This window comes from Euleptes europaea, chromosome 2 (genome assembly GCF_029931775.1).
Source record: "Euleptes europaea isolate rEulEur1 chromosome 2, rEulEur1.hap1, whole genome shotgun sequence".
In the NCBI taxonomy this organism is placed as follows: Eukaryota; Metazoa; Chordata; class Lepidosauria; order Squamata; family Sphaerodactylidae; genus Euleptes; species Euleptes europaea.
Window position 1 is genome coordinate 125647815 of NC_079313.1, and position 14382 is coordinate 125662196.

Here is a 14382-nt window from a genome sequence, read left to right on the forward strand (position 1 = left end):
AGGTTGGAATGATGAAATGTCCAAATAAAGCCTCTTCCAATGACTGTCCCTGTCCTTCCTTAACTTGTCTTAAGACCATCAAAAGCCAACCAGGGGGTGGGGATGTTTTAAAAGCTTTAGGAAGTTGCTTGTGCTCTAGAGAGACTCCAAGAAGATGAGAGTCCATTATTCTGGGCCAACGAAAAGGAACGTCTCATCCTGTTAACTCAGTTCCATGGAGTTAGGACAGAAATAGAATTGACAACAGTGCTGAATTTTAAAGACTAAGACACAATATGCAGAAGATACTGATACCTTCTCATAGAAGAGAGGTTGATTTATGCGTCAGCACTGGAGGTAGATCAAGGTTGGCTCATGCTAATCTACAGTAGCTATTCTGTGAGCTGTTACAGACATAACTGCCACATTTAAACACTGGAAGCAGAGGGATGGTTTTAGTTATTGAGCTAAGTGGGAACTCTGGTTAGGATCTACCACAGTTAACCCTTACACTGGCAGTGATGTTAACTGTGCCAACCTGGCTGGGGAAAATCAGTGTCCCTGAAAGGGATTGTGCATACGTGTACGCAGTTAAACAGTTTGTGCTTTAACATTAAGATCTGAGATTCTGTTTGGGCATTTAGCTTTCCTTCTCATATCTTTGAGATGGATATGGGAAAAGGTGTGGAGTTAATAATGTAAAATTTCTGGAAAGGTAGGAGTCATTTGGAAATATATATATCTTTAATAGTTGCCATCTGAAAGATGGGGAAATTAAAAGTTGAAGTTAAATAAAAAAATTAGGACACAGTCTAATTGTTACAATAGGAGTAGCAGCATATTTGGATATCAAGTAAAACTTCTAAACATAAGCCCCTGTTAGTAATATATGATCAAATACATCACAGCATATTGTTGCCAATTTTTCTCGCATTTAAGCAATAAACATTCCTTTGATAATGGGGTGTATATTTCTACAGTACCCCTAAGAACGACCATTATCTAATTCACTAGATTCTTACAGAGAAATTTCATGCTGCACATTTTGAGTGACTAAAACTTGTCTTTAAAAGCATCTCACCCATTCCAAAGGAAAAATATTTCACAGGAGATTTTTTTCAGAGCTTCCTGTAATTAATTTTTCCAGGGTTTCTCTCCCCCCCCCCCAAAGACATTAGTATGTCTGCATGGGGAAAGAAATGGTTGAAACTTGAGTCTTTTTAAATACGTGGATGGTATGCTTAATGGTAACTGGCAAATGGTGCAAGTTTTGGAAAGACTTGCCTCTTTCCAAGGAAAAACAGCATCAGAATTGCTGTAGTGTTTCCTTATGAGACTGTTGTGCTGACTAGTGATTCAGTTTATGCTTATCCTGTGTGGGATCTAGACTTTAACTCTGTCACACACTGATCTGCTTAGTAAGGACCGGTACCAGTGAAGCAATAGATTCTGGTGATGTGGCAGCAAATGGAGCCCTCGTTCCCCCTCCTCCCCCTTTTTTTCTTCCTCCAGTAAAGCTGTCTGTACTGAAATGCAAGATGCTTCTGTCGTTGTGGTTCAGGAGTCCATTGCATGCATGCACGCCTGCTCCTTAGGAAATTGCTGGTAGAAGCTTTACAGCGCAGTCAGCATATCCATGCCTGTTCTTGCGATTTGTCGCAGAATTGCTTGAATCGGCACTTTTCCGCTTTCACCCATGTGTCACACTGTGCTGTTCTTGCTATAATTGCCTCCTCTTAAGTTCCCTTGATACAATGGGAGAGGTGGATGGAGTCTTAACACTCCCAAAATTGTTTGTCAGAATGCAAAGAAAGAAGATGCTGTTTTGCCTGCTACACTTTTAGTGGGGGCAATCCTCAGAGAGGGAGAGGTTGAAAGAATTAAGAGGCCAACATGGAGAGAGAGAATCTCAGGGTGGAATGGAAAGCATGAGCTGTGGAATAAAAGAACATTAGGATTAAGTCCTGTGTCTTAACAGTACAAGAGCAGTTTGTCAGTGGAATAAGGTACCTAGAGAGGTCTTCAAGAGAATAGTTGTATGGGGTTCTTTATCACACTTCAACCTCCCTCAGTGGAAGGGGGCATGCATGGGGGCCTTTAACCTAGGGATGAACACATGAAGCTACCTTATACTGAATTGGACCCTTGGTCCATCAGAGTCAGTATTGTCTAATCAGACCGGCAGCGGTTCTCCAGGGTCTCAGGCAGGGGTCCTTCACATCAATTACTTGCTAAGCAGATGCTCTGCCACTGAGCCACAGCCCTCCCCAATCATGTTGAACAGTGGTTACAAAGTAAAATGAAGACATTGCAATTACAAAGTGATATCACCGGCGTCGAGATGTAAACTTCTTTTATAGTTATGATGCAATTTCAAAGCAGTTTAACAGTTGTGACCTTGTTCCAATTGGCTGTATCTGAAAACGTCTCTCTGAACAAGTACCTAGGTTCAATACTTGCCTAGTCCCTTTAACTGGAGATGCTGGTAATTGAACCTGGGACCTTCTGCATGTCAAGCAGAGGCTCTACCACAGAGCCACAGCCCCTCCCCCAACTTCCACAGATAGCTGAAGCCTAGGATTACCAGCCCAGAGCTGAACACATGAAGCTGCCTTATACTGAATCAGACCCTTGATCCTTCAAAGATAGTATTGTCTACTTAGACCGGCAGCGGGTCTCCAGGGTCTCAGGCAGAGGTCTTTCACATCACCTACTTGCCTAGTCCCTTTAACTGGAGATGCTGGGGATTGAACCTGGGACCTTCTGCATGCCAAGCAGAGGCTCTACCACTGAGCCACAGCCCCTCACCAGCTTCCATGTTGCCAGATTCCCAGTGGAGGAGAGAAAGGGGAGTACAGAAGGCTCAGTTCCCCTGGAGGAAATAGCAGCTTTGGAGGGTAGACTCCATCCCTGCTGAACTCCCTCCCCTTCTCAAACCCCAGCAGTCCCAAATCTCCACGGATTTACCAAGCCATCGTTGAATACCCTAGCTTTTTCCCTCACTGGCAACATGCCTACAAGAGAAGAAAGGCTCAATGTTTCATTGTTAGTAGGCAGAGAGTATCTGTTTTTCTCACAAAGCTTTGCACTTCCTTTGCAATTGTGGCAGACACCTTGTGGGGGCACTCCTGGGAACCACTAATGAAAACCTGTTCAACAAGGCCAAAGGTAGTGGTGCAAATCTGAAGGGCCATGAGCAGAAATCTCATGAAGCAGAACCTCCTTGCCTCTCCTCCAGCATGGTGTAGTGGTTAACAGCGGTGGTTTGGAGCGGTGGACTCTGATCTGGTAAACCGGGTTGGTTTCCCCACTCCTCCACATGAAGCCAGCTGGGTGACCTTGGGCTAGTCACACTCTCTCATCCCCACCCACCTCGCAGGGTGTCTGTTGTGGGGAAGGGAAGGTGATTGTCAGCCGGTTTGATTTTCCCTTAAGTGGCAGAGAAAGTCGGCATATAAAAACCAACTCTTCTTCTTTTCTCCCCAGTGCGTGTGTGTGGGGACACTCAAAGCACTTTATGGCACAAAAGAAAATACAATAGAAACCAACGAGAGGGAGGGAAGGCAGGGAGGCTTCTGGGTGCAAAGAGGGGCTTATTCTCTCAAGCGTTCTGCCTGCCACCTCAAGTCTGCAACTCTCAGGCTAATAATTGAAGGACTGGCGGAATGAGGGGAACAACGTCAGTCAGATGTTACACAGGTGCTGCTAGCCAGCTAGCAGCCTCATCTTCTCCAGCTTCCTCCCCAGCTCTTTTGCGTTGAGGATGGGTAGATCTCCTACTCTCAGAACTGCAGTCTGGTAGATGTGTACATAAGTAGCAGGCAACACCAATACATAAATGATACGAGATATCTTTTCTGGCCCATTTACCCCAGTGTTGGTTAATTAAGTTGGCAACAGGAGCTTGAAGCTCTAAGGACTTTTTTTTTTTTAATCAAAAGCTTTGAATTTGTCCAAAGTCCATTGGCTGGTTGATGAGATCAACCCTGACCTCATATGCGCAGAATGAATGTGTTGGTTTAGTGTGAGCCTCTTTGAGTTCCAGTTGGGAGGGAGAGTGAATTGCTCATTATAGGACTTTAACCAGGCACTTAAGTTATGGCCCTTTCTGCTTGACTGCATGTGCTCTCCCCAAGATCTGCAACAATTTCAGAGAGGCATATCATGCAACCCCTCTTTCCTCACTGCATGAAGATGGATGGATGTATTTCTCACCAGCCATTCAGTTAATCGTGGCCTGAGCCAGTCTGTTGTGATAGCGTTGGCAAGTCTCAATATGCAGAAAAGCTTAAGGACAAAGGCCCTCAAGGGTTACTTGAACCTGGGGCAGACTGGGAGGCAAAAAATGGTCCTGGAAAGGGGCCCCACCCACCAGCCTGCCCCTGACCCCAACCCCCAATGGAGGGGAGGAAGAAAGAAAATTGGGCAGGCGGCTCACTGTTGGGGCAACCATGCCCTTGAGCAGCCGGTTCACGCTTGGACCTCCTTCACAACACTGGCTGCTCTCCTGTGTGGCTCAGGTTGCTGGCTTGTGACAGCTGTTTTCGCTCGCTGTGGCAGCAGCTGTTTGCCACGCGTAAGGTCAGGGTGCCCCCGATGTGGGGAGATGGCCCACCAGGCTGTCAGTCCACCGGGACTTTTCATGGTGGCCTTAATGGCCAATCCCCCCCATCCCCAGATTTGAACTGTACACATAAACACATGAAGCTGCCTTACACTGAATCAGACCGTTGGTCCATCAAAGTCAGTATTTTTTATAATAAATTTTTGTTTTTCAAATATTAAACAACATAAACATTAACATAAACACCATACAAACACCCTACAACCACAATACACAATCTTACATCATCTATCATGTATCAGAATTTACTCTTAATATAACTATTTTGTTTCTACCTTCTTTCATCAACATTATATCATTAAAGAAGAAAATAAAAAAGAAATTAGGGAGGAAAGATAGATTAATACTTCTCTTTACTATTTCTAAAATAATTATGTAATTAAGTCATCTTCATACTTGGTTTGACACTACTTATGGATTTTATTATATGAATTTTCAACTTTGAATAAATTGTTTTTTTTATTTTTTCTTGCCCACTGTCTATTATATAGTTCTTATTTTTCTTAACTCGTTTATCTTGTTTGATAACATTTCTCAAGCTGTATAATTGCATTCATTAATTGAGTCATCAAAGTCAGTATTGTCTACTCAGACTGGCAGAAGCTGTCCAGGTTCTCAGGCAGAGGTCTTTCACATCAACTACTACTTGGGCCTTTTAACTGGAGATGCCGGGGATTGAGCCCAGGACCTTCTGCATGCAAAGCAGATGCTCTGCCTCTGAGCCACAGCCCCTCCCAACTGTAGTCACCAGCATGGTGTAGTGGTTAAGAGTGGTGGATTCTAATCTGGAGAACTGGGTTTGATTCTGCACTCCTCCACATGAAGCCGGGTAGGTGACCTTGGGCCAGTCACAGTTCTCTCAGAACTCTCTCAGCCCATGTGGAGACAGGCCATGGCAAACCACCTCCAAATGTCTCTTGCCTTGAAATCCTACAGGGTTGACATAAATCAGCTGTGACTTAATGGCCCTTTCCTCTACCACCAACCCTCAAATGCCTGAATAACATTGTGTCAGACCACAGATCTGGAGCTGCAATTACATTTTAAGTTTAAAAGAAAAACCACCACAAATTAGGTCAGAAAAAGGTGGGAAAAATACAGAAAAAAATGCAATACCATGATTGGTTCTTGTAGGTTATCCGGGCTGTGTGACCGTGGTCTTGGTATTTTCTTTCCTGGCGTTTCGCCAGCAGCTGTGGCCGGCATCTTCAGAGGAGTAACACTGAAGGACAGTGTCTCTGCATTAGAGATTGCCTTGACCCTTCTTACTTGTACCAGATCATCCTGAAGAAGTTGCTCACTGATCGCTTGCCCTGCTGCATGCGGTAGCAGAGGGGAAAGGGCTGCTGGTCGGGGCAGAAATCGCACTGCGTGGTTGTTGATGTGGCTGTAGCCAACCACTTGACATAGACGAGGCTCTGGAATCTCATCTGTGGTGTGAGAAGAGGAATCCAGCTTGTCGGCGGTGGAGAAAGCACACAGATCTGAAATCTTACTGCTTCACTACTGAGTTATTGCGTAGCTTTGAAAGCTGGTATTATTTCGCAGGCAGAGTTAGGTCAAATGCTTTGATTTTGGCGTGCTAAGCAACAGACCGAATAACCTTAATAGCAGGGCTCGTGTAGAATGTCCCACATCCTTAAAAATGCTTTGAGCTGTAAAAATTAACTATCTCATGGTTACCTTTGCAGCTCTCGGAAGCCGTCTGTTGCTCTTGGCAACAGCTTAGTCAACAACAACAACAGCACCTTTATTGGCATCTAAACAGCTTAGTCCACGCAGGCGCCTCTGCTCAGTGGCACGGACTTAAGCTTTGTTCTCCTTGGAGTTTTGGCTGTGACTTTTTTTTTTTTTTTTTTGCCGTCTAGCAGCTTTACTGCACATTTCTTTTTAATATAACAGATACCAAGCCCCTGTAGAAAAAAATGTTGTCCGCTATATTTGTAGACGAGTCATGTCCCCACCTTCCCACATTTCCTCTTTGGATATTTGGGCATGTGAACTTTCTTGAGTCATCTGTTTTACCTAGAATTTAGAATTGTGTGATCTGAAAGAAATCAAGCTGACAGTCGTGATTGCCTTTAAACTTATTACATTGAGTAGGCTTAAAACAATTGAAGACTCGCTCTGTCGAGGCGTTGGTATGCTGTGTTTCTTCCGAAGCATCTTACTAAAATTTCAAAACCAAATTAAACAATGTAGTTTAAATAATCAAACCAAAAGCACCCTGGACCGATTATGCTTCGCTAGGATGGCTTCTCAACCTTTGACTTGTGCCCTTTGGCTTGATCATCTGGCTACGCCCTGCCCTTACACCTACAGGCAAGGAGAGGAACACACCTGAAACGTTGCATTAGCAGGCAAGACAAATTCCCCTCTCTAGCCCTCTAAAACAGGGCTTCTTAAACTTTTTTCACTCACGGCTTAAAACAATTCTTTGGTATAGGTTCAAAAACCTTTTACTGTTGCCAAATTTTTCGTGACCCCCACATTCAGTAACGCCACCCCATATGGGGTCGCGACCCACAGTTTAAGAAGCTTTGCTCTAAAACACTTCCATGTTGTAGGGAAGAATTAACAGTGTCTGTCAGGGAAGCTTGTCTTCCATTAGCAGTTGTCTCATTGAAGAACACATGAAGCTGCCTTGTACTGATTCAGACCCTCGGTCCATCAAAGTCACTATTGTCTACTCAGACCGGCATCGGCTCTCCAGGGTCTCAGGCAGAGGTCTTTCACATCGCCTACTTGCCTAGTCCCTTTAACTGGAGATGCCGGGGACTGAACCTGGGACCTTCTGCATGCCAAATGGAGGCTCTACCACTGAGCCACAGCCCTTCCACCAACCCTTCTTGGTAAACATCCAAGAACACGAGGATTCCTTGGCCTGCAGTTTAAATGTGACAAGTCGATGGTGTAATCTTGAGTATATGAAACTGTGCTTATGCACCTGGAGAGAGTTCTAGAAAAGGTTAGCATACAAGTTTCTGGAAGGCTTTCCAATTCATCACTAGAATGAGCCTTCAGCTTCAACTGGTGAGAGGTTTCTGGAGCAAGCTCACCTTGTTTTGCTGCTGTCATCATCACTTCCTCTATGACGGTTTCAGCTGCCTGTCAAGTATGTAGGGTTGTCAACAGTTCTGATCATGTGCCGTCGCTGGGCCTACCTACCTCTGTGCCTGACATCCAGTTGAGCAACTTCTGTGCCATGTAATGAAAGAAGAGCCATGCCGGATGAGAGCAAAGGCCCCTCAGGTCCAGCAGTCTGTTCACGTAGTGGCCAACCAGCTGCTTCTAGGAAGCCCACGAGCAGGATGACTGCAACAGCATCCTTCTGCCCGTGCTCTCCAGCAACTGATAAGAAGAGGCAGACTGCCTCTGGTACCGGAGGAAGTAGCTATCCATCATGACTAGTAGCCATTGATAGTGCAGTCCTCCATGAATTGGTCCACTCTCTGTTTAAAGTCTTCCGAATTGGCAGCCATCACCGCATCATGTGGCAACAAGTTCCACAGTATATGGGTTGTGTGAAGAAATACTTCCTTTTGTCTGTCCTTGAACAGCTTTGTATGTCTCTGCTACATTGCAGCTGGTGATAGTGGTTCTTGCTGGTTCGTAATATGGACTTGCCTATTGTACTGGTGCAGCATTTAGCTAGACTTAATACTGGCACAGTGATCCTTGTTGGGGTGGTTCCAGGGCAGTGTAGGATCCTTAAAATTACCCTAAATATCCAGAGATGTGCACCTTGATCCACTTAGTTGCTAATGTTGGAGCATGTGTTTGTCTCCTCTCTGCGGTGCTGTTTAGTTAGATTGCCCTGACTAAAACATGCCTAACACATCTGTACTGTGTATTTTAAAAGGCGTTTCCTTCTCTCATAAAGCAGTATAAATACGTTATGCAAGCCCTCAGAATTATTTAGGTTCACTGTTTAGTTAGTGTGTTAAGCCAGGGTGGTGTAGTGGTTAGTGTCAGATGAGGATCTGGGGGTAAAAGGTAGTCCCCTGTGGAAGCACTGGATTGTTACTGACCCATGGGGTGACCCGGGTTCAAATATCCACTCTGTTGTGGAAACTTGTTAGCTGACCTTGGGCCAGTCTCACTCGCTTTCCCCTCCCTCCAACCTACTTCACAGGGCTGTTGTTCTCCCCTCCTCCATTCTGTCTTTTCAACAATGTTATAAGCTGTTTAGTGCTTGCTAAAAAAAAAAAAAAAAAGGTAAAGGTAGTCCCCTGTGCAAGCACTGGGTCATTACTGACCTATAGGGTGACGTCACATCCCGACGTTTATTAGGCAGACTGTGTTTATGGTGTGGTTTGCCATTGCCTTCCCCAGTCGTCTACACTTTACCCCCAGCAAACAGGGTGCTCATTTTACCGACCTCGGAAGGAAGCCTGAGTCAACCTTGAACCAGCTGCCTGAAACCGACTTCTGTTGGTATCGAACTCAGGTCGTGAGCAGAGCTTTTACTGCTGTACTGCAGCTTACCACTCTGAGCCATGGGGCTCCTTTTAGTGCTAAAAAGCAGGGTATAAATGTCTGAATTGATGAATCAGGTGGCTTATGGAAAGTTTGAATATTTTGTTTCCCAAATTCAAGCTAAGGCAAATATCTTGGAGTGTCCAACTAGTCATCATGTTTAGACGGAAGAAATGCTGGGATTTCTAAAACGATGATGATTTCTCTTTTCAGTGATGCTACAGCCCTTTGATTATGACCCTAATGAGAAAAGTAAACACAAGTTTATGGTCCAGTCGATGTTTGCGCCAGCTGATACTTCAGACATGGAAGCAGTAGTAAGTATTGGGATGGGGGTGGGGGGACGGCTTGCCGGAGTGATGTGCATCTGTAAGAATAGCCTTGTATTCCTTTCCTTTCCTTTTATCCCTTAGAAGCTCCTTGATCAATTGATCTTGAGCAGCATATATCTAGTGTTGGAGGGATATAAGGACTGAAACAAATCTTGCCACTGACAATGTAGCCTTGGGGTCCCTGTCGCTTAGTAAAAAAGGCATTATGTCAGTCACAGAGGCATTGGATTTGTATATTAAAAGGGGGGAAATATAGTGCGATCGAAGTTCCTCGTAAAAGCGGCATTCCAAAAGGGCATGGGGTAATGTGTCAATAGAGCCAGAAGAGCAAGGGCAGATCCTGTCTGAGTATGGTATATTCAGAATTCTGCCCTGCATTACCATAGAAGGATTAGCATTCAATCTAGCCAAGCAAAAAGCTCTACAGAGACGAGGAGTTGTCAGATAATATGTATAGGCAGGCAGACCACGTGGAGGGGGTATTCCGAAGAACTGGGATGAACAGACGCGACGAGCACGAAAAGTAGTGCTGTTATAATCGAGCTCTTTAATGCGCTTTTTAATTTTGGCAAAAGCTTCAGTTTAGCCTTGTATTCATATTCCTTGTTAAAAGAGAGAGAAGTGGTTAACGGTCCTTGCAGAAATATTTGGAGAGTATTGCAGATGTGGGATATGAAGAAAGGAGAAGTAAGGAATGGTGGGTGGTGTTTCCCGAAAATAAGAATTAAAATGAGCTCTGTGGGTACCTTTGACTGGACTTGCAAACTTCTCAAGATTCACAGGGATCTTATCTTGTTGAGATGCTTGTCTAGGTACTTGGTGAACAAGCAGAACAAGTAGAGACTGTGCATATCTTCCAGAGGATAACTGGGTACTGCAGCCGATTTTTAAAAAAAATTATCAACTGCCTTTCTTCTTATGAAGCTCCAGGCAGCTCACAATATAAATAAAATATATTAAACAAAATTTAAAGTCACAACTTAAGACTGCTTTAATCAAATGCATCTTCAGCTGCCTCCTAAAGATCAAGAGGGAGGGGGACAGGCGCGCCTCCGTGGGGGAGGTTGTGCTGTGATTATGGGACTGCCACTGAAAAGGCCCTCTCTTTTGCACCCCACCAGATGAGCTTCTTTGATTGATGGGACAGTCAGGAGGGCTTCTCCCTGTGAACAGGGAGGAACGTATGGGAGATACCCCAGTCCCAAGCCATGCAGGGCTTTAATAATAGTCTTGTGGTACCTTTAGGAGCTCCGTGGCGCAGTGTGGTAAGATGCAGTACTGCAGTCAAAAGCTCTGCTCACAACCTGAGTTTGATCCCAACAGAAGTCGGTTTCAGGTAGCCGGCTCAAGGTTGACTCAGCCTTCCATCCTTCCGAGGTTGGTAAAATGAGTACCCAGCTTGCTGGGGGCAAAGGGAAGATGACTGGGGAAGGCACTGGCAAACCACCCCGTAAACAAAGTCTGCATAGTAAACATCAAGATGTGACGTCACCCCATGGGTCAGGAATGACCCGATGCTTGTACAGGGGACCTTTACCTTTTGTGTTACCTTGCTTAATGTGGCATAAGCTTCTGTGAGTGAGGGCCTACTCAATCATCGGGTGAACTGTACCCCAACTTGGTGAAAACTTGCTCTGCTGTAAGTTTGTTAACCTCCACGGTGCCTCAAGACCTTCTGTACAATAGACCCAAGGGGGGAATAAAGGTACTAGAAATACCAAATGCGAAAGCATACAGTAGTACCTCTTATCAAAAAATACTATTAAATACAATTGTGGATTTCTAACATCAATCTCTTAAAATTAAACAAACAATTCACCAGGTAAAGTTCCAAAATATACAGATGCTTACAGAAAGTTCAATGAATTCAGATTGTGGATAAGTCAAACAAATTCAAGTCACAAGTAGATATTCAAAATATAGTTAAACAACAAATTCAAGTTGTAAATTCCACATTTTATTAGTGGAACTGACAACCTTATATTTATATTGAACATTACCTATGGAGTTTACAACCTGAATTTGTTTTGAATAGTATTAGTGGAACTGATAACCTGAACATGTTTATATAATATTGAACACAACCTGTAAAATTTACAACCTGAATTTGTTGAACTATATTTTGAATATCTACTTGTGTCTTGAATTTGTTTGACTTATCCACAATCTGAATTCATTGAATTTTCTTTAAGCATTTGTATATTTTGGAACTTTACCTGGTGAATTGACAACCTGTATTTTGTTTCTTTAATTTTAACAGATTGATGTTAGAAATCCACAATTGTATCTAATACTGTATGCTTTTGCAAGACCTTCTGTGGCAAATATCTGAAGAAGTGATATGAGCCAATTAGAAGGGCTTGCAGAAGATTAGGTTGCAGCCTTTCTTTCCCTCCTTGGCACAGTGCCGGTGCTCTGACCTGTTACTCCCACATCCAGAATCCTCTTGCAGTGTAAAGTGAGAATGGAGCGGGCATGTGTTTCCTCCTAGGGGAAGGCCATCAAAATATCCATCCGTTTCTTCGCATGTAGATGATGCGCCAGTGGATTATGCATCTGTTTCCTACTGCTGGCTGTCATTCCTATGGGAACGCAGATTAATCTTGTCCGGCTACAAGGTCACACAAGCTGTTTCACGGCACAGATCATGTGAATCGGTTGTATAACAGCGCGTGGTTGCCTTTGACGCTGTCTTATTTTATGGAAACATTGGTATCAGAAGCGTGTTTTTTACTCTTTTTATTTGTTGTGACGTCTGGCCTTGACAGCGAACTTTTGCTGTTGCTTATGATAAAGTGATCTACATTTTGCGAGGAATCTTGTGTCTGCGGCTTGTGACGAACAAGGCAGCCGTTGCTACTCTGAAGAAGCCACACGCAGACAGTTCATGCTTGAAATTGCCAAGTTTCTTATCTGGGGAAGTAGATGGCTTGTTCTGGGGCAGGGGGAATGATACTGGTGCCACCGGTTTTGCATTTGCAAATGTCTCGCCCTCTGCCGGAGCAAACAGCGCTTCTGTTTACGGTGCCGGAATCGCTGCTGGGACACATTGTTTGCAGCCCATGGCCGGGCATGATCGGTGGAACAAGTTGGCCTGGTTTATAGCAGCTCCACTGCATTTTTCTTCTCTGCATACTCCACCTTATGGGAATTAAAGTGTTATGTAAACAGAACTAACCAGGACAACTTGTCCTACTGTGTCCAGCTGCGGTGCGGAGGGCAGTGTGTGAATGCGCCCTGAGAATGTTAATAGTTTGCAGAGCTCTGTTGTTATTACTTTTTGAATTTTCTCAGAGGTCCTTCGGAATGCTACAACTTTATTCAGACTTGAGTTTGCCCATTTTAAAACTCCAGGATATAACAAATAAAAGTCACCAAATCCTCTAGCTAAATCTGAATAACAGCGGTGATTTATGCATGGGAGTTTTACCTGAGCTTCGTTGCTCACTGGACCCACACTTGCTGTTGGGAGTCGATGCACCAGCAGTCTTCGAGCTCAAATCAAGTCCCGTCCTTTTAAATGCTGCTTTGTAGTGCTTACTGTGAGAGAAAATCCCTCTCCCCAAACCCAGTTGCCACATAAAAAAGCATTTTAAGAACAACAACTTAAAAAATGGAGCAATCTGAAAGGAAGGGGGTGGAGAAACCAAGCCTCAGTTTTTAAAAGATTTTCTTCCGCTCAGAAAGAGTTCCAAGGAAGCAGGAAGTATTTCAATCTCCGCCTCTGGACATGCTGCTTTGTAATTGGCTGTGAGAGAAACCAAGCTTGCGTGCCCCACACTTTGCCTTATGCATGGGGATTTCACCCGGGCTTTGCTCAGGGAAGATGGAAGAGTCGGGTTAACAGAGGAAGGGAAAGACCCAGATATTGCAAGGGCTGGCAGCGAGGTAATCTCTAATGGATGGAAAACTCATGCACAACTCCAAGGAACAGCCACGACAGACCGGGGGCGAACATGAGTGAAAGTACCCATGCATAAACGGCCAGCAGAAACTTATTTAAGCGGAATATTCAAACTGGAAGTCTTCTCATTGTGTCAGAGAGATGCCAGCATTCTTCATACTCTCCCCCCTACCCTAATCAGCATTGTTCTTGTGTAGCCCTTGTAGTAATATATTCTCACTCTCTCTAACAACCACTTTTTAATTTTGTGTCTTTTAGTGGAAAGAAGCAAAACCAGAAGAACTCATGGATTCAAAACTTAGATGTGTGTTTGAGCTGCCAGCAGAAAATGATAAACCTGTGAGTTAAATTGAATTTTACTTAGTAGCGTAGTTGCTGCTGTTCACAGATGAGATTGGTCTCGGAAGATGCTGGACTTGGTTAGCTGAACCTTCCATGGCCCAAACATCGGCTTGTACCTAAATGTAAAACCCTTGATAGCATCTTGCTCCCCTTGGGTCTGTTAGAGGGTGTTTTGGGGAAGGAGGGTTAACATGTCTCTTAAGAAAAGGCTGGTGTGTCTGGGACTTGTTTAGAAAAAGGATGGTTAAGGGGCGTTAAAAGTTTATAAAATTATACAGGGATAGGAGGGAGCTTTTCTCCCTCTCCATTAATACTAGAATTTAGGGGCACCCAATGAAGTTGTTGGCAAACAGGTTAAGGACGGATAAAAGGAAATACTAATTAATGAGTAATTCAGTGCAAGTGGAGGGAGTGATGACCATAAGCATAAAATAGCTTTGAAAAGGGGTTAGACAGATTCAGGAGGAGAGGGTCCATCCATGGTTATTAGCCGGTGGCTGAAGGAAGCCTCCTTGTGCAGGGGCAGTAAAACTGAGTCCCAGTGTGCTGGGAGACATAAGCAGGGGAGGACTGTGACCTCTGTGCCCTGTTTGTTTGGTCCTCCAGACTGGCTGGCCATTGTGTGAAACATTATGCTGGTCTGCCAGTCTGATCCAGCAGGGCCATCTTCGGTTTACAGCTCATTCGTAAGCCTTTCGGCGGCTTGGGACAGTGTGGCAGAG

The 14382-nt window shown here is 44.3% G+C and overlaps 1 protein-coding gene across 2 annotated transcripts in view; it reads left to right on the forward strand.

The window, feature by feature from the left end:
• Positions 1 to 14382, forward strand: part of VAPB (VAMP associated protein B and C) — a 61483-nt gene that overhangs the window by 41809 nt on the left and 5292 nt on the right. Inside the window, exons 3-4 of one of the 2 annotated variants that reach the window (XM_056844419.1) lie at positions 9296 to 9399; positions 13577 to 13657. In XM_056844419.1, the coding sequence (XP_056700397.1) occupies positions 9296 to 9399; positions 13577 to 13657 (185 nt within the window). The remainder of the gene's footprint in view (positions 1 to 9295; positions 9400 to 13576; positions 13658 to 14382) is intronic. The other variant, XM_056844421.1, reaches the window with a different exon arrangement.